Raw genomic sequence first — 23,516 nt, 5'->3', positions numbered from 1 at the left:
AGCGGAGAAAATCCCCGACCCAGCCTGGAATCGAACCCGGGCCCCTTAGGACGGGAGTCCGTCACGCTGACCATTCAGTTTTTTTTTTGTTCGTTTTTTATCTTTGTGTTTGGTCGTTGCCGACGTCACTTGACATCCGCTCAAGTTTGTTTGTTGATCCTTCCTCTCAGTTTCTTTTATTACAGAGGCCAACCAGCTCTCTGACCGAACACGCTGATCTACCGTGCCGGCTGTTATCGGGGCAGCCAGCGCCACTACTTAAACACCAGTATAGGTCGAGTCGCTATGCAGAAACTTCTTTCATTTTCAATCTAACGTTACACTGCAAATAAACCGAAATGATGCTCAATATATTTTGTTTATTAACATTTTTTATAAAATCCAAGGACAGGGGAAACACACTCGTTCGAAGCAGACGCCTTTCATCAGATTTGCAATTTACTTTTTCCCTCCAAAATTTCTAGGTCGTATCTTACTGGCTGCTTCTTTGCGAACACTGATGCTCCTGGTTGATTCTCGAAGACCACTGGCGACAAATTTGCAAATGACGGAGAAGGTAAGAGGAACAGGTATGTGCAGGGTGGGTATCAGAAGAAAAACAACTCGCCGCTGATGCATTCCCAGGTGATTATTTTATTCCACAACCATTACATAGTATGATCCCGAAGTGTGCGACGGCCAGTGCAGTCCCGCCGCCGCCTACTTGCCCATGCGCTGGATGGACCACTCCTGCTGGCAGAGCGGGCAGCGGTTGTTCTGCTTGACCCAGAGCGACATGCAGCAGTAGTGGAAGGAGTGGTTGCACTCGCCCCACACCACCACGCAGTCCTGCTGGCCCGCGCGCCCCTGCCGGCTGTCCTGCTTGCTCTCCGCCTGGCAGCGCAGGCACGCGTCTGCAACACAACAACAACAACACGGCGCGTCAGTTCAGCCACCTCGTCTTCCGCTGTTCAGGTATAAACAGGCGCGTGAAGTGGGAGAGGCAGGAGAGGGGCGGTGGCAAGCCGTAAGCTACGTGCTTCTTGTTCTCTGATTTATCTCTATACAATCAGTGATAAGTGAGTGAGCCAGTCAGTCTGACCCTATTTCACCCCCATAGGGCCGGCCGGTGTGGCCGAGCGGTTCTAGGCGCTTCAGTCCGGAACCGCGAGACCGCTACGACCGCAGGTTCGAATCCTGCCTCGGGCATGGATGTGTGTGATGTCCTTAGGTTAGTTAGGTTTAAGTAGTTCTAAGAGGACTGATGACCTCAGATGTTAAGTCCCACAGTGCTCAGAGCCATTTGAACCATCACCCCCATAGGGGTCAAATTTCCAAAAAACAGTGAAACAAATGTTTTTTTCGTTTCCAACAGAGAAGCGAAAAACTAATTTTCAAAGATTTAGATTTAAAAACGTTTCACCTCTTTTATCACCCCTGACCAAAAATCGACTGTGGCAGCGGGAATCCAAAGTTTTTGTTAATCATGCCTTTCGTGTTCTTGTGCAAATATTTCCATAGCAATTTTCATCCCCTAACAAATATTCCTTTATATCTAACCGAGATGTGAAACGCCAATTTACATAAACTTAGCTTTAAAATTTCTGTAATGCAACGAAATATTTTCTTAAAAATATTCATCCCGTATTGCACTCCGTTAGCGATTAAATTTCCAGAAATACAGAAACACGTATTTTTTAATTTCTAACTGATAAGTCAAATACCAGTTGTCATACATGTAGCCTTAAAAATCCTTTAGTAGCCCTTTAGTAAATATTCATTTTCAAAAAAACTGTCGCCAACTATTTTACCCCCTTAGTGGTTGAATTTTCAAAAACAATGACATGCGTATGCTTTAGTTCTAACAGAGAAGCCAGATCCAAATTTTCATAAATCTAGCTTCAAAAATGGTTGCACAATGAAATATTTCCGTAACAACTTTCATCCACTTTCTAAAAACACTGAAACTCTTATTTTTTTCTTTGTAACCGGCAAGTCAAATACCGATGTTCATAGATGTAGCTTCAAAAATACTTTATTAGTTCTTTAACAATATATTTCCAAAGAAAGCTTTCATCCACTATTTCGTCCTCATAATGTTAAATTTCCAAAAATGCTGGAACACGTATTTCTTCATCTCTGACCGAGAACCCAAATACCGATTTTCGTAGGTCTAGCTTCAAAATTGCCTTAATATCATGTTTCAAAAGACCCCTTCATCCCCTATTTCACCGCCTTAGGGTTTGAATTTCAAAAAATCCCCTAGTAAACAACGCTTACAATATGAGATTCATACCTTTTCCAAATTCCAAATTTCCATCCTTAGCGATTTGGGCTGGGAGATGACGAGTCAATCAGTCAATTAATCAGGCAGTCGGGACACTGCCTTTTATATACACAGGGTTTCAGAAATGATGTTCAGCATTCAAAGTATATGACAGGAATGATCATTCGAAGCAATAAAGTCTAGTAAACATAGCTTCTGAAGTGTATACCTTAAGAGCTATGAGCAATTCTTGATTTTCGATACAGTGAAACAAAATCTCTTCTACTGCAAGCTCTTTGCTTTCGATATTTTGGGAAGTGGTAATATGGACCGAAACAGGATAAACATGTCCAGAAAACATGTGCTCTAAAATGCATGCCTTAAAAGTTATGAGTACTTGTTCATTAGAAGAACTGTGTTTCACAGTAGCGAAGATGAACAAGTGCTCATAGTTCTTAACGTATGCATTTTAGAGAACATGTTAACTGTACATTTGTTTTTCTTGTTTTGGTCCATACTAGCACTTCCCAAAATATCGAAAGCATGGAGTTTGCAGTAGAAGAGATCTATTTCACAGTATCACGGATCAAGAATTGCTCATAGCTCTTAAGGTATGCATTTCAGAAGCTATGTTTACTAGACTTTATTGCTTCGAATGATCATTCCTGTCATATACCTGTGCATCGAACTTCACTTGTGAAACATCCTGTTTATAAAAGGCAGCGTCCTGATTGACTAAGTGACTGATTTACTCATCATCGCCCAGCCCAAATCGCTAAGGATGGAAACTTGAAATTTGGAAAAGGTCTGGATGTCATACTGTAGGCGTCGTTTAAGAGAGGATTTTTCGAAATTCCAACCCTAAGGGGTCATTTGAACAATGCTATTAGGGCAGTTTTGAAGGTAGACCTACGAAAATTGGTATCTGGGTTCTCCGTCAGAAATGAAGTAGTACGTGTTCCAGCATTTTTGGACATTTAACACTATGAGGACGAAGTAGTGAGTGAAAGCGTTTCTGAAAATATATTGTTAAAGAATTACTAAAGTATTTTTAAAGTTACATGTAAGAACAATGGTATTTGACTTCTCGTTTACAAAAGAAAAAAATACGTGTTTCAGTTTTTTTGCAAATTGGACCCCTAACGGGTTGAAACGAGGGATGAAAGTTTTCTCGGAAATATTTCATTGTGGAACCATTTTTGAAACTAGATCAATGAAAATTTGTACCTGGCTTCTCTGTTAGAAATAAAACACACGTATGTCACTGTTTTTTGGGAAATTCGACCCATAAGGGGGTGAAATAGACTCATTCACTGACTTGTCATGGCCCAGCCCAAACCGCTGCTAAGTACAGAAACTTGAAGTTTGGAGAGGGTGTGGTCTTACATTGTTGGCATCGTTTGAAGAACGGATTGACCGAAATTCTACTCCTATAGGGGTGAAATAGAGGTTGAAAGGCATTATGAAAGTATGTCGCTATTAATGAAATTTTGAACCTAGAACTACGAAAACTCGTATTTGGTTTCTGCCAGAAAATTAAAAAAAAACGTGTTTTACCATTTTTTGGAAATTCAACCGCTAAGAGAGTAAAATATTGGGCGACAGTTTTTTTGAAAACAAATAATTACTAAAGGACTACTAAAGTATTTTTAAGGCTACGTCTATGACAAATGGTATTTGACTTCTCGGTTAGAAATTAAAAAGACGTGTTTCTATGTTTCTGGATATTTAACCCCTAACGGAGTGCAATAAGGGATGAAATTTTTTTAAGAAACTATTTCGTTACATTACAAAAATTTTAAAGCTAAATTTATGAAAATTGGCATTTCACATCTCAGTTAGATATAAAGCAATATTTGTTAGGGAATGAAAATTGCTATGGTAGTATTTCCACAAGAACGCGAAAGGCATGACTAACAAGAACTTTGGACTCCAGCTGCCACAGTCGCTCTTTGGACAGAAGTACGTTCGGGAAAGACCATGCTTGTATGGCCTTAATTAGCGTGAAAAGCTTAGAAGGTGTTGCAGCTTGTGAACAACATACGAATTCTACTAAATAAAAACAAAAACAATCTCTGCAGGGCCTACAGTCTATGCGAGCGAAGCAGCGAGTGGTAAGCTATTTAATATTTATTTATCTCTGAAGTAAAACTACACACTTTCTGAATGTATGATATATTTCATCATGACTAGTTTGGAAAATACACTCGTGTGCAAAACCCAACGACGAAAGTAACTTTCGCATGGTGCATCTCTGCCAAGTGAGACAGATGGATGAAACTCGGACCATACGTAGAGAGAACTGCTACAGTATAGTACAGAAGCTAACTGAAAGAAATATGCAGTGAGACCAACAGAAACGACACCCTTATTCAAGGACAATAATTACACTGTAATCACAGTGATTTGATTACGGCGCCCTGAACATTATGAAAATTGGGACATGGTTCATGACCCTTTCGCTACTACAGATTTGGTCTCTGTATTCCGTGCCGAGGCGGCTTTGTTGTGGCTGTACTGCTCGCCAAATGCTGAAACCTGTCTTGAGAGATGCCGTTCCGAACACTGGGAAAAATTTACTATATGTTTTAAGAAAACTGTTAGGTGAAAAAATTTGATTTTTGTCAATCTTCTATCTGGTATCTTAGTTCAACAGAGGACTGAATTTCTTTTCGTTATACGTCGTATTTACTGCACGGCATCAAATGAAGTAAAATATCTCACGAAATTCGTAAGAGTTAGCGGAGGTAAAAACGCAGTGCATAAACTTCGGGTATTGTTGATTTCAGCTCATACATTGCAGTATATGAAGTTTAGATAAGATATCGAAATTTTATTTAAAATTGAGAGTTGACCGATATCTCATTTCGTTCTGGAGTTACTAATTTTTATACCGGAGGGACGGTCGAGTGCAAAGCGTGCATTTTCGTCCTTACTAATAGGCAATTTTGTGGTCATAATAATCTTCATAGCGAATTTCGTAAACGGTTCGAGATATCGAAACGAGTTTTTTTTTCCAAATCATAGCACATAAATACGAACATATATTGTATTATAAATACTCTGTACTTTTTTTATTCACCGAGATATGGCATTAACTCACCTGTAGCAGTGAGACGTCGGCAGCTTAGGAGCCATACATACGTTAATAGCACTGTAGGAAAACGCGTGGCTACGCGCATGTACACATCCACTTAAAATGGCTCTGAGCACTATGGGACTTAACATAGTGATGTCCTTACGTTAGTTAGGTTTAAGTAGTTCTACGTTCTAGGGGACTGATGACCTCAGATGTTAAGTCCCATAGTGCTCAGAGCCATTTGAACCATTTTTTTTACTGCTGAGGCCATCGGTCCTTTAACTTAAACACTACTTAAAATGACTTACACTAACTTACGCTAAGAACAACACACGCGCCCATGCCCGAGGGACGACTCGAACCTCCGGCGGGAGGGGCCGCTCAAACCATGGCGCCTCACCAACCGCATCTAATAGCAAAGATGGAGGATTTTTTTCGAACGGGAGGATATTCCGCGAATGGACCCGCCTGCCCTTTAAATCGCATCGAGAACGTGTGGGATGCTTTGGGCAGACGTACTGCATCACGTCCCAATGCGCTACCGACCAGCCAGCAGTTTTTAACCTCGCTGGTAGTGAGATGGTACGCTCTGCTACAAGAACTGCTTAGCAAACTTGCGACCGTCGTGAGAGCACGCTGAAGAGCAAGCATTGTCGTCCGTGGTGATAACATACGCTGTTACGAAACATTTCCCGAGTATTCTTAAGTCCAGGGACCATCATAAGTCGCGGTGACTTCTGATTAATTGTACAAAGACGTGTGACCACTTTACGACCACACTGGAACATTTCTGGCTTCATAGCCCTTATATTCAGCTTCAAGGAGCTCTTGTTAGAGCAGTTGGGGAAGATGACGTGTGAGGCACCGATGACAGATGGTTATCCGGCACGTGAGAAAGACTGCCTAAACTGTGATCCTTCTCCTCTATTGGCTGTTGCGTTCGGAAGTAGCAAGCCAAAATGATTAACTTTTATTATTAACATCAGAAAAACTAAACAGCGGTACTCCTCTGCATTTCATAAAAAAGAATCTCTCAGTAGCAGAGTGTCATTCCATTATTTCAAGATGAACATCAACAAAAGCAAAACGAGGATAATGGAATGCAGTCGAATTAAATCGGGTGATGCCGAGGGAATTAGATTAGGAAATGAGTCGCTTAAAGTAGTAAATGAGTTTTGCTATTTGGGGAGCAAAATAACTAATGATGGTCGAAGTAGAGAGGTTATAAAATGTAGACTGGTAATGGCAAGGAAGGCATTTCTGAAGAAGAGAAATTTGTTAACATCGAATATAGATTTAAGTGTCAGGAACTCCTTTCTGAAAGTATTTGTGTGGCCGAGCGGTTCTAGGCGCTACAGTCTGGAACCGAGCGACCGCTACGGTCGCAGGTTCGTATCCTGCCAAGGGCGTGGATGTGTGTGATGTCCTTAGGTTAGTTAGGTTTAAGTAGTTCTAAGTTCTAGGGGACTGATGACCTCAGGCGTTAACTCCCATAGTGATCAGGGCCATTTGAACTATTTTTGAAAGTATTTGCGTGGAGTGTAGCCACGTATGGAAGTGAAACGTGGACGATAAATAGTTCAGACAAGAAGCTTTCGAAATGTGGTGCACAGAAGAATGCTGAAGATTAGGTGGGAAGATCACATAACTAATGAGGAGGTATTGAATAGAATTGGGGAGAAGAGAAATTTGTGGCACAAATTGATCAGAAGAAGGGATCCGTTGGTAGGGCAGAGTAGCATGGACAGCTGCATCAAACCAGTCTCTGGACTGAAGACCACCACCACCACCACCACCACCACCACCACAACAACAACAACAACAACATTTCAAAAGTGTTAATTACGAGCAGAATGATAAACAACAGCTTAAAGAAAAGGCACACGAAGCACTTCGGAGGTCATCGGATCAAGCCTAGTGTGGATTGCGGGCGAAGTAGTTCGGCATTCTCGGAGGACAGACATGGTGTCTGATGCAGTTGATATAAGTTAAGACTTAATTAGCAACTTCTGTTGTTTTTTAAGAAACGTAATTGAGAAGCATTTTGGTAGCAATTACGCAAACAGACAATTCATTATTTTGTTTAATCTCTGTGAAAGTGTGAAGAATGGAAATTATCTGTGATTCGAAGTGGAATATAATTGTGCAGTTTCTCGTATTCTGCTAATAAAAAGCGAATGGCATTCCGTACAAACAAACTAATGAAAACTTAGTTATTTATACAATACCAGTTCCTCGCTAAGAGTTTATTACAGCCTCAAGATAACGGATTCACGGCCTATGTGCTGTTTTCTGCGCAGGGGACAACAACCATAGAAGATTGCAGGTCTGTGAACGTCAGTCAGAACTTACGCATTCTGCTCACGTCGGTGGAAGCAATTAGGCACTTCGGGTTTACTGCAGTCTTAGTACAAATGAGATCATTGACACGTCATCTGTTGTAACAGATAAGGTATGAAGGGAGGAAATTCTAGAGGGAAGGGATTTATCATATACACGTAAATCCCTCTTTCCATATATCTCCCCATCTCTTTTGCTCGCCGCAACCCATCTACACGAAAAAAACAAAAATTGCAGTGCTTCAATTTGATATGGGTACAAAACGAGGAACATTCTGTAATGATGTACTGAATGGTTTAGATTCTAAAGATAACACTATAAGAGATTTTAAAACACTGGGGAAATCGTCAGACATAAGAGTCTTTTGACAAACCGCAGGAAGTTATGGCCCGGTGCCTGGGAACTTGCTTCTCTGAAACGGTGAAGCTCATTGGTTGTTCGCGTGCTATTTTCTTGGTCATCCATGGAAAGTGGTTGAAGGACAGTGAAACCAGAGCAGGTGCCGGAAGTCTACACCACATCGCAGAACGTGGAGCTCGGAGGCTTGCTCGCTCTGTCAAGCTGATGTCCAGGAAACAGCGTGGTTTTAGAAAGCATCGCTCTTGCGAAACTCAGCTTGCCCTTTTCTCACATGATATATTACGAACTATGGATGAACCACAACGGGCAGATTCCATATTAGGATGAAAGGCAGTAGGCAGATTCCGTACTTCTAGGTTTCCGGAAAGTACTGGACACGGTCCCCCATTGCAGGCTGTTAACGAAATAGAATAAATTCACGGGGATGCGAGTAGCTCGAAGACTTCTTAAGTAATACACTCCTGGAAATGGAAAAAAGAACACATTGACACCGGTGTGTCAGACCCACCATACTTGCTCCGGACACTACGAGAGGTCTGTACAAGCAATGATCACACGCACGGCACAGCGGACACACCAGGAACCGCGGTGTTGGCCGTCGAATGGCGCTAGCTGCGCAGCATTTGTGCACCGCCGCCGTCAGTGTCAGCCAGTTTGCCGTGGCATACGGAGCTCCATCGCAGTCTTTAACACTGGTAGCATGCCGCGACAGCGTGGACGTGAACCGTATGTGCAGTTGACGGACTTTGAGCGAGGGCGTATAGTGGGCATGCGGGAGGCCGGGTGGACGTACCGCCGAATTGCTCAACACGTGGGGCGTGAGGTCTCCACAGTACATCGATGTTGTCGCCAGTGGTCGGCGGAAGGTGCACGTGCCCGTCGACCTGGGACCGGACCGCAGCGACGCACGGATGCACGCCAAGACCGTAGGATCCTACGCAGTGCCGTAGGGGACCGCACCGCCACTTCCCAGCAAATTAGGGACACTGTTGCTCCTGGGGTATCGGCGAGGACCATTCGCAACCGTCTCCATGAAGCTGGGCTACGGTCCCGCACACCGTTAGGCCGTCTTCCGCTCACGCCCCAACATCGTGCAGCCCGCCTCCAGTGGTGTCGCGACAGGCGTGAATGGAGGGACGAATGGAGACGTGTCGTCTTCAGCGATGAGAGTCGCTTCTGCCTTGGTGCCAATGATGGTCGTATGCGTGTTTGGCGCCGTGCAGGTGAGCGCCACAATCAGGACTGCATACGACCGAGGCACACAGGGCCAACACCCGGAATCATGGTGTGGGGAGCGATCTCCTACACTGGCCGTACACCACTGGTGATCGTCGAGGGGACACTGAATAGTGCACGGTACATCCAAACCGTCATCGAACCCATCGTTCTACCATTCCTAGGCCGGCAAGGGAACTTGCTGTTCCAACAGGACAATGCACGTCCGCATGTATCCCGTGCCACCCAACGTGCTCTAGAAGGTGTAAGTCAACTACCCTGGCCAGCAAGATCTCCGGATCTGTCCCCCATTGAGCATGTTTGGGACTGGATGAAGCGTCGTCTCACGCGGTATGCACGTCCAGCACGAACGCTGGTCCAACTGAGGCGCCAGGTGGAAATGGCATGGCAAGCCGTTCCACAGGACTACATCCAGCATCTCTACGATCGTCTCCATGGGAGAATAGCAGCCTGCATTGCTGCGAAAGGTGGATATACACTGTACTAGTGCCGACATTGTGCATGCTCTGTTGCCTGTGTCTATGTGCCTGTGGTTCTGTCAGTGTGATCATGTGATGTATCTGACCCCAGGAATGTGTCAATAAAGTTTCCTCTTCCTGGGACAATGAATTCACGGTGTTCTTATTTCAATTTCCAGGAGTGTAGAATCAAGTATGTTGTCCTAGAATGCGAGTGTTCATCAGAGACTAGGGTATCGTCAGGAGGGCCCCAGGGAAATGTGATAGGACCACTGTTGTTCTCCACATACATATAGTAGGGTGGGCAGCAGTATGCGGTTGTTTACTGATGATGCCGTGGTGTACGGTAACTTCTCGAAGTTGAGTGACTGTGGGAAGATACAAGACGACTTACACAAAGGCGACGCTTCATCCAGTCCCAAACATGCTCAATGGGGGACAGATCCGGAGATCTTGCTGGCCAGGGTAGTTGACTTACACCTTCTAGAGCACGTTGGGTGGCACGGGATACATGTGGACGTGCATTGTCCTGTTGGAACAGCAAGTTCCCTTGCCGGTCTACGAATGGTAGAACGATGGTTTCGATGACGGTTTGGATGTACCGTGCACTATTCAGTGTCCCCACGACGATCACCAGTGGTGTACGGCCAGTGTAGGAGATCGCTCCCCACACCATGATGCCGGGTGTTGGCCCTGTGTGCCTCGGTCGTATGCAGTCCTGATTGTGGCGCTCACCTGCACGGCGCCAAACACGCGTACGACCATCATTGGCACCAAGACAGAAGCGACTCTCATCGCTGAAGACGACACGTCTCCATTCGTCCCTCCACTCACGCCTGTCGCGACACCACTGGAGGCGGGCTGCACGATGTTGGGGCGTGAGCGGAAGACGGCCTAACGGTGTGCTGGACCGTAGCCCAGCTTCATGGAGACGGTTGCGAATGGTCCTCGCCGATACCCCAGGAGCAACAGTGTCCCTAATTTGCTGGGAAGTGGCGGTGCGGTCCCCTACGGCACTGCGTAGGATCCTACGGTCTTGGCGTGCATCCGTGCGTCGCTGCGGTCCGGTCCCAGGTCGACGGGCACGTGCACCTTCCGCCGACCACTGGCGACAACATCGATGTACTGTGGAGACCTCACGCCCCACGTGTTGAGCAATTCGGCGGTACGTGCACCCGGCCTCCCGCATGCCCACTATACGCCCTCGCTCAAAGTCCGTCAACTGCACATACGGTTCACGTCCACGCTGTCGCGGCATGCTACCAGTGTTAAAGACTGCGATGGAGCTCCGTATGCCACGGCAAACTGGCTGACACTGACGGCGGCGGTGCACAAATGCTGCGCAGCTAGCGCCATTCGACGGCCAACAGCGCGGTTCCTGGTGTGTCCGCTGTGCCGTGCGTGTGATCATTGCTTGTACAGCCCTCTCGCAGTGTCCGGAGCAAGTATGGTGGGTCTGACACACCGGTGTCAATGTGTCCTTTTTTCCATTTCCAGGAGTGTAGTACGAGACACATTCATCGGAGCTCCTACGTGACCTATGGTAGCAATCGAAGATACCATGACGCTATTGGAGTACGTGAACGTTACTGCGGGCTACCTGCAACCCTTCACGCTTCGATGTCTTCATGCTACAGTTGTTCGGGGAGCTTGACAGTTAACTGGAGTTTATGACTTGCCCATTAAATTCGTCTGATCTGAGCCCAGTGAAATACATCTGGGACGCAACTCGCACCAGCTCTCCGTCCACAAACCACCGGCTCGTAATTTACGGGAATGACGTGACCTATTGCGTAGACTTCTGGTGGCAGAAACCCCGAAAACCTACCAAGGACGTCTTACATCCACGCCACGCAAAATCGCTGCTGTACTGCGTGGAACAACAAGCTACGAGGGTGAGTCAAACGAAAACCTTAAATATTTTTTAAATATTATTTATTGTGCAGAAGTGGTACAAAGCTGTATCACTTTTCAACATAATCTCCCCCACGCTCAATGCAAGTCCTCCGGCGCTTACAAAGTGCATAAATTCCTTTAGAAAAAAATTCTTTTGGTAGTCCGTGCAACCACTCATGCACTGCGTGGCGTATCTTCATCAGAACGGAACTTCTTTCCTCCCATTGCGTCTTTGAGTGGTCCAAACATTAGGAAATCACTCGGGGCAAGGTCTGGTGAGTATGGTGGATAAGAAACACACTCAAAATGCAGGTCTGTGATTGTTGGAACTGTTGTACGGGCAGTGTGGGGCCTTGCATTGTCATGTTGCAAAAGGACACCTGCTGACAGCAATCCAAGTCGCTTTGACATGATTGCAGGCCGCAAATGATTTTTTACGAGATCTGTGTATGATGCACTGGTGATAGTGGTCCCTCTAGGCATGTATGCTCCAAAATGAGGCATTTTTCGTCGCAAAAGAGAGTCAGCATAACCTTCCCCGCTAATGGTTCGGTTCGAAACTTCTTCGGTTTTGGTGATAAGGAATGGCGGCATTCCTTGCTCGCTCTCTTCGTTTCCGGTTGGTGGAAGTGAAACCAGGTTTCGTCCCCAGTAACGATTCTTGCTAGGAAACCATCACCTTCTCGTTCAAAGCGGCGAAGAAGTTCTTCACAATCATCAACACGTCGTTCTCTCATTTCAGGAGTCAGCTGCCGTGGCACCCATCTTGCAGACACTTTGTGAAACTGGAGCACATCATGCACAATGCGGTGTGCTGACCCATGACTAATCTGTAAACATGCTGCAATGTCATTCAGCGCCACTCGGCGGTTGTCCTTCACTGTGGCTTCAACTGCTGCAATGTCCTGTGGAGTCACAACTCGTTGTGCCTGACCTGGACGAGGAGCATCTTCCGCTGAAGTCACACCATTTGCGAACTTCTTTCTTCATTCTTAGACTTGCTGCTGTGACAAACATGCATCGCCGTACTGAACCTTCATTCGTCGATCAATTTCAATATGTTTCACACGTTCACCGCGCAAAAACCGAATAACACAACGCTGTTCTTCCCTGGTGCAAGTCGCACGTGGGGCGGCCATTTTTACACTGATACTGCGACGGTATGTGCGGATCTGCACTATGCTGCCACCTACAGGCCATTCTGCGCGCTGTTTGTAGCACGCTCGCCAACTTACATGATAACGGCGCGAAATTTCGATTTGTTTTACAAATCCCCCCCTCCCATGAACCAAGGACCTTGCCGTTGGCGGAGAGGCTTGCGTGCCTCAGCGATACAGATAGCAGTACCACAACAGAGGTGTTTCTGTTCAGAGGCCAGACAAACGTGTGGTTCCTGAAGAGGGGCAGCAGCCTTTTCAGTAGTTGCAGGGGAAACAGTCTGGATGATTGACTGATCTGGCCTTGTAACACTAACCAAAACGGCCTTGCTGTGCTGGTACTGCGAACGGCTGAAAGCAAGGGGAAACTACGGCCGTAATTTTTCCCGAGGGCATGCAGCTTTACTGTATGGTTAAACGATGATGGCGTCCTCTTGGGTAAAATATTTCGGAGGTAAAATAGTCCCCCATTGGGATCTCCGGGCGGGGACTACTCAAGAAGACGTTGTTATCAGGAGAAAGAAAACTGGCGTTCTACGGATCGGAGCGCGGAATGTCAGATCCCTTAATCGGGCAGGTAGGTTAGAAAATTTAAAAAGGGAAATGGATAGGTTAAAGTTAGATATAGTGGGAACTAGTGAAGTTCGGTGGCAGGAGGAACAAGACTTTTGGTCAGGCGAATACAGGGTTATAAATACAAAATCAAATAGGGGCAATGCAGGCGTAGGTTTAATAATGAATAAAAAATAGGAGTGCGGGTAAGCTGCTACAAACAGCATAGCGAACGCATTATTGTGGCCAAGATAGACACGAAGCCCACGCCTACCATAGTAGTACAAGTTTATATGCCAACTAGATCTGCAGATGATGAAGAAATTGATGAAATGTATGACGAGATAAAAGAAATTCTGCAGATAGTGAAGGGAGACGAAAATTTAATAGTCATGGGTGACTGGAATTCGGTAGTAGGAAAAGGGAGAGAAGGAAACGTAGTAGGTGAATAGGGAATGGGGTTAAGAAATGAAAGAGGAAGCCGTCTGGTAGAATTTTGCTCAGAACATAACTTAATCAGAGCTAACACTTGGTTCAAGAATCATAAAGGAAGGTTGTATACATGGAAGAATCCTGGAGATACTAGAAGGTATCAGATAGATTATATCATGGTACGACAGAGATTTAGGAACCAGGTTTTAAACTGTAAGACATTTCCAGGCGCAGATGTAGACTCTGACCACAATCTACTGGTTATGAACTGTAGATTAAAACTGAAGAAACTACAAAAAGGTGGGAATTTAAGGAGATGGGACCTGGATAAACTGACTAAACCAGAGGTTGTACAGAGTTTCAGGGAGAGCATAAGGGAACAACTGACAGGAATGGGGGAAAGAAATACAGTAGAAGAAGAATGGGTAGCTTTGAGGGATGAAATAGTGAAGGCAGCAGAGGATAAAGTAGGTACAAAGACGAGGGCTACTAGAAATCCTTCGGTAACAGAAGAAATATTGAACTTAATTGATGAAAGCAGAAAATATAAAAATGCAGTAAATGGAGCAGGCAAAAAGGAATACAAACGTCTCAAAAATGAGATCGACAGGAAGTGCAAAATGGCTAAGCAGGGATGGCTAGAGGACAAATGTAAGGATGTAGAGGCTTGTCTCACCAGGCGTAAGATAGATAGTGCCTACAAGAAAATTAGAGAGACCTTTGGAGAAAAGAGAGCCACTTGTATGAATATCAAGAGCTCACATGGAAACCCAGTTCTAAGCAAAGAAGGGAAAGCACGAAGGTGGAAGGAGTATATAGAGGGTCTATACAAGGGCGATATACTTGAGGAGAATATTGTGGAAATGGAAGAGGATGTAGATGAAGATGAAAGGGGAGATATGATACTGCGTGAAGAGTTTGAAAGAGCACTGAAAGACCTGAGTCGAAACAAGGCCCCAGGAGTAGACAACATTCCATTAGAACTACTGACAGCCTTGGCAGAGCCAGTCCTGACGAAACTTTACCATCTGGTGAGCAAGATATGAGACAGGCGAAATACCATCAGACTTCAAGAAGAATGTAACAATTCCAATCCCAAAGAAAGCAGGTGTTGACAGGTGTGAAAATTACCGAACTATCAATTTAATAAGTCACAGCTGCAAAATACTGAGACGAGTTCTTTACAAACGAATGGAAAAACTAGAAGAAGCCGACCTCGGGGAAGACCAGTTTGGATTCCGTAGAAATATTGGAACACGTGAGGCAATACTGACCCTACGACTTATCTTAGAAGAAAGATTAAGGAAAGGCAAACCAACGTTTCTAGGATATGTAGACTTAGAGAAAGCTTTTGACAATGTTGACTGGAATACTCTCTTTCAAATTCTAAAGGTGGCAGGGGTAAAATACAGGGAGCGAAAGGCTATTTACAATTTGTACAGAAACCAGATGGCAGTTATAAGAGTCGAAGGGCATGAAAGGGAAGCAGTGGTTGGGAAGGGAGTAAGACAGGGTTGTAGCCTCTCCCCGATGTTGTTCAATCTGTATATTGAGCAAGCAGTGAAGGAAAAAAAAAAGAAAATTTAGGAGTAGGTATTAAAATCCATGGAGAAGAAGTAAAAACTTTGAGGTTCGGCAATGACATTGTAATTCTATCAGAGACAGCAAAGGACTCGGAAGAGTAGTTGAACGGAATGGATAGTGTCTTGAAAAGAGGATATAAGATGAACATCAACAAAAGCAAAACGAGGATAATGGAATGTAGTCGAATTAAGTCGGGTGATGCTGAGGAAATTAGATTAGGAAATGAGACACTTAAAGTAGTAAAGGAGATTTGCTATTTAGGGAGTAAAATAACCGATGATGGTCGAAGTAGAGAGGATATAAAATGTAGACTGGCAATGGCAAGGAAAGCGTTTCTGAAGAAGAGAAATTTGTTAACATCGAGGATAGATTTAAGTGGCAGGAAGTCGTTTCTGAAAGTATTTGTATGGAGTGTAGCCATGTGTGGAAGTGAAACATGGACGATAAATAGTTTGGACAAGGATAGAATAGAAGCTTTCGAAATGTGGTGCTACAGAAGAATGCTGAAGATTAGATGGGTAGATCACATAACTAATGAAGAGGTATTGAATAGAATTGGGGATAAGAGGAGTTTTTAGTATAACCTGACTAGAAGAAGGGGTCGGTTGGTAGGACATGTTCTGAGGCATCAAGGGATCACCAATTTAGTATTGGAGGGGAGCGTGGAGGGTAAAAATCGTAGAGGGAGACCAAGAGATGAATACACTAAGCAGATTCAGAAAGATGTAGGTTGCAGTAGTTACTGGGAGATGATGAAGCTTGCACAGGATAGAGTAGCATGGAGAGCTGCATGAAACCAGTCTCAGGACTGAAGACCACAACAACAACAACAACAATTACAAATTTAAGATTTTCATTTGTCTCACCCTCGTAATTATCAGGTGGTGATTGTACGTACTCTGTGGAGCGAAAGTACTAACATGAAACTAAGTCGCTTATTTTATTAAATGATATAACGTTCATTTGACTGTACAACACGATTTATTTCGCAATCCAGATTTCGGCCTTGGAACATTTTCAAGTTTTGTAACTGTATTGCCCATTGTGCTGCTTTTGAAGTGGATTTGGTCTTCAGGTGAATGTAACTGGTAATAACTTTATTTTCCCTACACTTTGTTGCTTTGGTTGATTTTATTTTTGTTCGTTGAAAAATCATGACATCTCCATATGTCTGGCTGACTAAATAAATACGTTTTAAAAAGTTTTATACGATTGTGGCTCCACAACAAAACAAAATCATTAAGTCGCTTACGCCGCCGTCTTCCGAAGTCGTGTAATCAGTCCTTCGCAGCTACCGTTGAGCAGAAATCTGGTCTGAAGACGCACGTACCGGAAGAAACTGAAGCTCTTAGGGCGCAAAATATGTCTAGCTCGAGCTTGTGAAGAGATAACAGAGGAGGACGCGAAAACCGGTCGCCTGGTAGGTCGGCAAAAGGAGTCGCGTGAAGCCGGAAGCGCGCGCCATCATGCAGATGGCGGCAGGAGCCACGGAATTGCGTCACCTGAGCACTGCGCGCGCAGTTAACACACGACAGGCAGAGTTATCTGCACGACGGGGAATCAGGTGCAGCGGCGGGGCCGACTAGCGAGGTCCCACGTCTGCCAGATAACGCTGCGGCGGAAGCGTTCGTCTCGCAGCCATCTCCGACCAAAACTTGAGACAGTATTTAGCCCACCCTGTCGTCAATAAACTGCATTACTTATGACAAAACGCCAACCCTTCCCCAGGAAAAATTTCACTTACTGATCATGTCGTCTCATGTACAATGAAGAGCCAAAGAAACTGCTACAGCTTCGTAATATTGTGTAGGGCCCCCGCGAGCACGCAGAAGTGCCGCAACACGACGTATATGGACTCTGAGGTAGTTCTGGGGGGAATTAACATCATTAATACTGCAGGGCAGCCCATAAATCCGTAAGAGTACGAGAGGGTGGAGATCTCTTCTGAACAGCACGTTGCAAGGCATCCCACATATGCTCAAGAATATTCGTGTCTGCGGAGTTTGGTGGCCAGCGGAAGTGTTTAATTAGAAGAGTTTTCCTGGAGCCACTCGGTAGCAGTTCTGGACCTGTGGGGTTTCGCATTGTCCTGCTGGAATTGCCCAAGGCAATCGTAATGCACAATGGACATTAATGGATGCAGGTCATCAGAGAGTCTGCTTACGTACGTATCACCTGTCACAGTCGTTATATAGACGTATAAGGGGTCCCATATCTCTCCAATTGCACACGCCCCACACCTTCATAGAGCCTCCACCATCTTGAACAGTCCACTGCTGACATGGAGGGTCCATGATGATGTCTTCATACCCGTACACGTCCAACCGACCGATACAATTTGAAACGAGACTCGTCCGACCAGACAACATGTTTCCAATCATCAACAGTCCAATGTCGGAGTTGACGGGCCCAGGCGAGGCGTAAAGCTTTGTGTCGTGCAGTCACGAAGGGCACACGAGTGGGCCTTCGTTGAATGGTTCCCACGCTGACACTTGTTGACGGCTCAGCACTGAAATCTGCAGCAAGGAAGGGTTGCACTTCTGTCACGTTGAACGATTATCCTCAGTCGTCGTCGGTCCCGTTCTTGCAGGATCTTTTTCCGGCCGCAGTGATGTCGGTGATTAGGTGTTTACCGCATTCCTGATATTAACAGTACACTCGTGAAATCGTCGTACGAGAAAATCCCGACTTCATCGCTACCTCCGAGACGCAGTGTCCCATAGCTCGTGCGCTGACTGTAACACCACCTTCAAACTCACATAAATCTTGATAACCTACCGTTGTAGCAACAGTAAGCGATCTAACAACTGCCCCAGACACTTGGCTTATATACGCGTTGCCCACCGCAGCGCCGTATTCAGACTGTTCAGACTCTCATAAATCTGGATAATCCGCCATTTTAGCACCAGTAACCGATCAACAACTGCGCCAGACACTTGTCCTCTTATATAGGCGTTGCCGACCACAGCGCCTTGTTCTGCCCGTTGACATATCTCTGTGTTTATTTGAAAACACACGCCTATACATGTTTCTTTGGCCCTCCAGTGTATATGACAAACCCAACATTGTCCAGGTATACATTCTGGCAATTTTGTTTTAGAAACGAAAACAAGAAACGAACTAATGATTAAAATTCTCCTGGGTGTTGTTCCGCGACACTGTATAAAATACTTTAGTTATAAACTTAAAACCAACGTTTTGACCGTATTACAGCGGTCTTCGTCACGGCAAAAATGGTGTGTTTCTAGAGTAATATCTCTGACAGTTTAAGTACGCTGGGCGTAGTTGCTTCGCGTGTCTACAACGCGATTTTGTAAACGTCTCTTGGCAACGCCTCTTCAATATCTCTACGCAATAGTTTTCGCCAACAGCTGTTTGCGCTTTATTTAAATTCACTCGACTTAAGGTGTGTCTTAGTAGTAAAGAATAAATGTGTGAAAAGTTCATGCGTGATGCGGCATTTCTTCACGCATATCTTTGTTTACGACGTCGTATCTCTTGAACAGTTTCAGACAGGATGATAGAACGTATGCTAAGATATCAGGGAGTGACTTCCATGGAACTAGAGGGAGCTGAAGAATATAAGAACTGTATGGAAAGACAAAGACTGGACTATATGCAACAAATTGTTGATAGGCGCAAGTGTTGCTTTGGGATGAAGACTTTGGTACTGGAGAAGTATTTGTAGGAGGCCACGTCAAACCAGTCAGAAGACTGATGACAAAACAAAAGAAAACTCTTGAGCTATATGTAGCACAACGACATAATCGTGTAGGTACATTCAGCGGCATATATGGATAATGTCTGCGAAAATTAGTGCGAGTAAGTTCACTAACACAGAAGTAATAAATTTAAACGGCATGAATAATGCGGCAGTTTTTCACGCATCTCACTGTTTATGTCGTCGTATCTCTTTAACTATGACAAGTATGTTCTTACCCCGACAGCGATTGTTGCCAGACAGTAATTGGTGCTCGAGGGGGGACTCGAACCTCCGGCGGGAGGGGCCGCGCAGTCTGTGACATGGCGCCTCAAACCGCACGACCACTCCGCGCGGCTTCGGAAACTTTCCGTTGATTGTAACGTAAATGTCAGGACTGGCGATCCTTGTTGGTCTTCCTGTACAATTAATCACAAAAAAACACTATTTTGGATTCAAAATTATTGTTTGAAAACTTCCTTTTTATTACAGGACCAACATCACAGTCCAACAACAAAACAACTGAACTCTAGATCTCTTACTCCGTTCATTTCAAAATGTCAAATGTTTTGAAAAAAAAAATAAAGTTAACACAAAGAACAATTATTTACAGAACTGTAGGTTATGAACATAAACATAACCCTACAATACCTTCCAGTTTATCTCCAATTGGGATATTATCAACCCCACTAGCAGCTAGCCAGCCAGGTGTTTCGCTGGATATAGCGCCAAGGTTGGGTCAGATCTCAAAGAATCCGCTTTACCCTTGAGTAATAAAAAGGCGGGGGAGGGAAGAGAAAATCCTAAGTTATGATTTATCAGATAGGGTCAGCAGCACTATCAACCCGTTCGGTGTTGTCTGTTGATTAGGTACCACCACAGCTATACGGTGCTTTCTTCTTTTTGTCATCTGTTTTCCGAGCGTTTTCATGCGGACTGCTACGAGTTCACCTCCTGTACTAAGGTCACCATCTCATATTATCATTAGCACACTGCGTCCTGGATTATTCCTCGGAAGTATTCCTATCTGTATCTTCTCCTGCGGTTTTTACCCTATACAGCTCCCTCTAGTACCGTCTTAGGCATTCTCTGGTGTCTTAAAACTTTTGCTGTCATCCTGCCCCTTCTTCTTGTCACTGTTTTCCGGTCTCTTTCTTCGCTGATTTCGCACAGAAGCTACGCATATTTTATCCTACCAGTCCACCCTCTTTTTAACAACCGTCTGCAGCACCATATCTTAAAGGCTTCGAGTGTCTTCTACGTGTAGATTTGCAGCCGCAAGCCACCATGCAGTGTGTGGCAGAGGGTACTTTGTGCACCACTGTCACATCCCCCCTTCCCAGGCCCGGACGCGAAGAACGACTGTTGGTAAGCCATGTTGTACGAGGGGCACCCCCAAAAAACGGAATTTCTTTTAAAAGATATATATTTTCAAATTGTTTACAGAACAACCTTATCCCCTTCAAAATACTCTCCATTACAACTAATACATTTGTCCCACCGATGCTTCCACCGTTCGAAACATTTTTTGTAGTCATCTTTAGAAATGAATGACAGGTTCTCCTTCGTTTTTCTTTTTTCTTGACTTCTTTAATGTTGTCAAATCGGTGTCCTTTCGTGCCCCTTTTCACGCGTGGATATAAGAATAAGTCGCACGGAGCCAGATCGGGTGAACAAGGTGCGTGGGGCAGCGGAACCAAGTCATTTCCAAGCCATTTTTGGCCAAAAGATGTAAGAGATACGGCAGTGTGTGCAGGTGTGTTGTCATGGTGGAAGAAGGAGTCTCCTGCCTGCTACAAATCGGGTCTTTTTTTTGCAAATACAATTTTTAGCTAATCTCTGACAGTTGTCTGTCGACGGTCTGTGAGCACAAAGTCTAGAATTTTTCGTCGATCCGGGCAGTTGTTAAAGCGTCCTGAAAGAGGTTTGTCGCCATTTTTAAACCGAGCAAACCACTCGCACACTTGAGTTTTTCCCATAGCGTATTCTTGGTAATCTGTTTTGGTTCAAATGGCTCTGAGCACTATGGGACTTAACAGCTGTGGTCATCAGTCCCCTAGAACTTAGAACTACTTAAACCTAACTAACCTAAGGACATAACACACATCCATGCCCGAGGCAGGATTCGAACCTGCGACCGCAGCAGTCGCGCGGTGCCGGACTGCGCGCCTAGAACCGCGAGACCACCGCGGCCGGCTAATCTGTTTTGAACATTAAAACAGTTTCAGCAGCATTTTTACGGAGTACGAAACAAGATTTCACAGCTGTACGTTGTTTTCTTGCACTTGCCAGCATAAAGAAAAACCGAAACAAGAACGCCCGCGGAGTGGCCGCGTGGTTTTAGGCGCCATGTGACGGATTGCGCGGCCCCTCCCGCTACAGGGTTGGAGTACTCCATCGGCCATGGGTGTGTGTGTGTGTGTTTTTCTTAGCGTAAGTTAGTGTAAGTAGTGTGTAAGTCTAAGAACCGATGACCTCAGCAGTTTGATCCCTTAAGAATTGACACACATTTGAACATTTTTGAAACAAGAACGGAGCAGCGCTAGCAAAATGAATCACTGCAGATGAAAAGAAAGAACCGGACCGACAACACAGGCGGCACTGAACTGGTATTCAGTTGAGCTATACACGCCTAGCGACAGAAACGAATACTACACGAGCTCCGCCCACGGCAATGTTATTCTACTCTTTTGGGGGGGGGGGGGGGCGGCACGTCGTGTAACCGAACAGTGAGGCAGTTACTCCGCGTATCAAACCGCTCAGTTTGCAGGCAGTTATGTATTAGATATACACAGAAGCGCCAAAAAACTGGTACAGGCATGCGTATTCAAACACAAATATACCTTAACGGGCTGAATACGGTGCTGCGGTCGGCAACGCCTATATAAGCCAAGCGTCTGGGGCAGTTGTTAGATCGCTTACTGTTGCTACAACGGTAGGCTATCAACATTTATGTGAGTTTGAAGGTTGTGTTATAGTCGGCGCACGAGCGATGGGACACACCATCTCCGAGGTATCGATGAAGTGGAGATTTTCGCGTGCGACCATTTCACGAGTGTACCGTGAACATCAGGAATCCGGTGAAACGTCAAATCTCCATCATCGCTCCGGCCGAAAAAAGATCCTGCAAGAACGGCATCAACGACGACTGGAGAGACTCGTTCAGTATGACAGAACTGCAACCCTTTCGCAAATTGCTGCAGATTTTAATGCTGGCCCATCAACAATTATCAGCGTGTGAACCATTCAACGAAACATGATCGATATAGGCTTTCGCAGCCGAAGACGACGCAATGCTTTATGCCTCGCCTGGGCCCGTCAACACCGACGCTGCACTTTTGATGGCTGGAAAAGTGTTGCCTGGTCGGACGAGTCTCGTTTCAAATTGTATCGGTCGGTTGGACGCGTACGGGTATGGAGACAACGTCATGGACCCTGCACGTCAGCAGGAGAGTGTTCAAGCTGGTGGATGCTCTGTAATGGTGCGGGGCGCGTGCAGTTGGAGTGATATGGGACGCCTGATACGTTTAGATACGATTCTGACAAGAGACACGTACATAAGCATCCTGTGTGATCACCTGCATCCATTCATGTCTATTGTGCATTGCGACGGACTAGGGCAATTCCAGCATGACAATGCGACAACCCACACGTCCAGAATTGTTACAGAGTGGCTCTAGGAACACACTTCTGAGTTTAAACACTTCCGCTGGCCATCAGACTTTCCAGACATGAACATTATTGAGCCTATCTGGGATCCCTTGCAACGTGCTGTTCAGAAGACATCTCCACTCCCTCGTACTCTTACGAATGGACAGCCTTGCAGGATTCATGCCGGCCATTCCCTCCAGCACTACTTCAGACATTAGTCGTGTCCTTGTCACGTCGTGCTCGCTTGGGCCCTACACGAAATTAGGCAGGTGTACCAGTTTCTCTGGTTCTTCAGTGTATTAATCGTCCTTGACGTTAAATATTTCGTAGCACCTTTGTTAATGTTACTTGTGTTGTTGTACAGCTTGAATTGTGTATATATTGAAACGAGTTTTTTATCTATTTCATGTCGAGGGAGAGGGTATTAACACGACGCAGGGAGCTTCTTCAGCTCTGCCGTCAGGCACGAAGCTCATCGGTATTGTTCACCAGGCGTAGGCAGTCGCACCGAAGCTGATTCTGTCTGCGTGTGTTATCGCTATGGAGGTAAAAATGTATATATACATGGTTATCGCCCTCCGATTTTTATAACAAATACTAGCTTCAATATCGAAATCGTTAGAGACGGAGCACAGATGGGGTTAAGCCTTTGAGCTCCGGTGGTTTCCGCCTGAAATCACCATTTTATTAATTAGCTCAATCGGTAGAAACGGAATCCTACAGGTTTTCTTTGTTACCCTCTGTCTGTTTGTTGTCTGTCTGGTTATTAAAAACCACTTTTCCTCAGGAACGGGTAGACGTCGCGAGTTAAAATTATTGTCGCATA

General features: G+C 45.2%; 1 protein-coding gene across 1 annotated transcript in view; it reads right to left on the bottom strand.

Annotated features, from left to right (window-relative positions):
* Window positions 1–610: 610 nt before the first annotated feature.
* The window catches only part of LOC124594650 (RING-box protein 2), a 514,996-nt gene continuing 492,090 nt past the window's right edge, over window positions 611–23,516 (bottom strand). Inside the window, exon 3 of the mRNA XM_047133017.1 lies at window positions 611–893. Within this exon, the coding sequence (XP_046988973.1) occupies window positions 700–893 (194 nt within the window). The 3' untranslated portion in view covers window positions 611–699. The remainder of the gene's footprint in view (window positions 894–23,516) is intronic.

The sequence above is a fragment of the Schistocerca americana genome, chromosome 2 (assembly GCF_021461395.2).
Source record: "Schistocerca americana isolate TAMUIC-IGC-003095 chromosome 2, iqSchAmer2.1, whole genome shotgun sequence".
NCBI lineage: Eukaryota > Metazoa > Arthropoda > Insecta > Orthoptera > Acrididae > Schistocerca > Schistocerca americana.
This window is presented reverse-complemented; position numbering and strand designations above follow the sequence as displayed.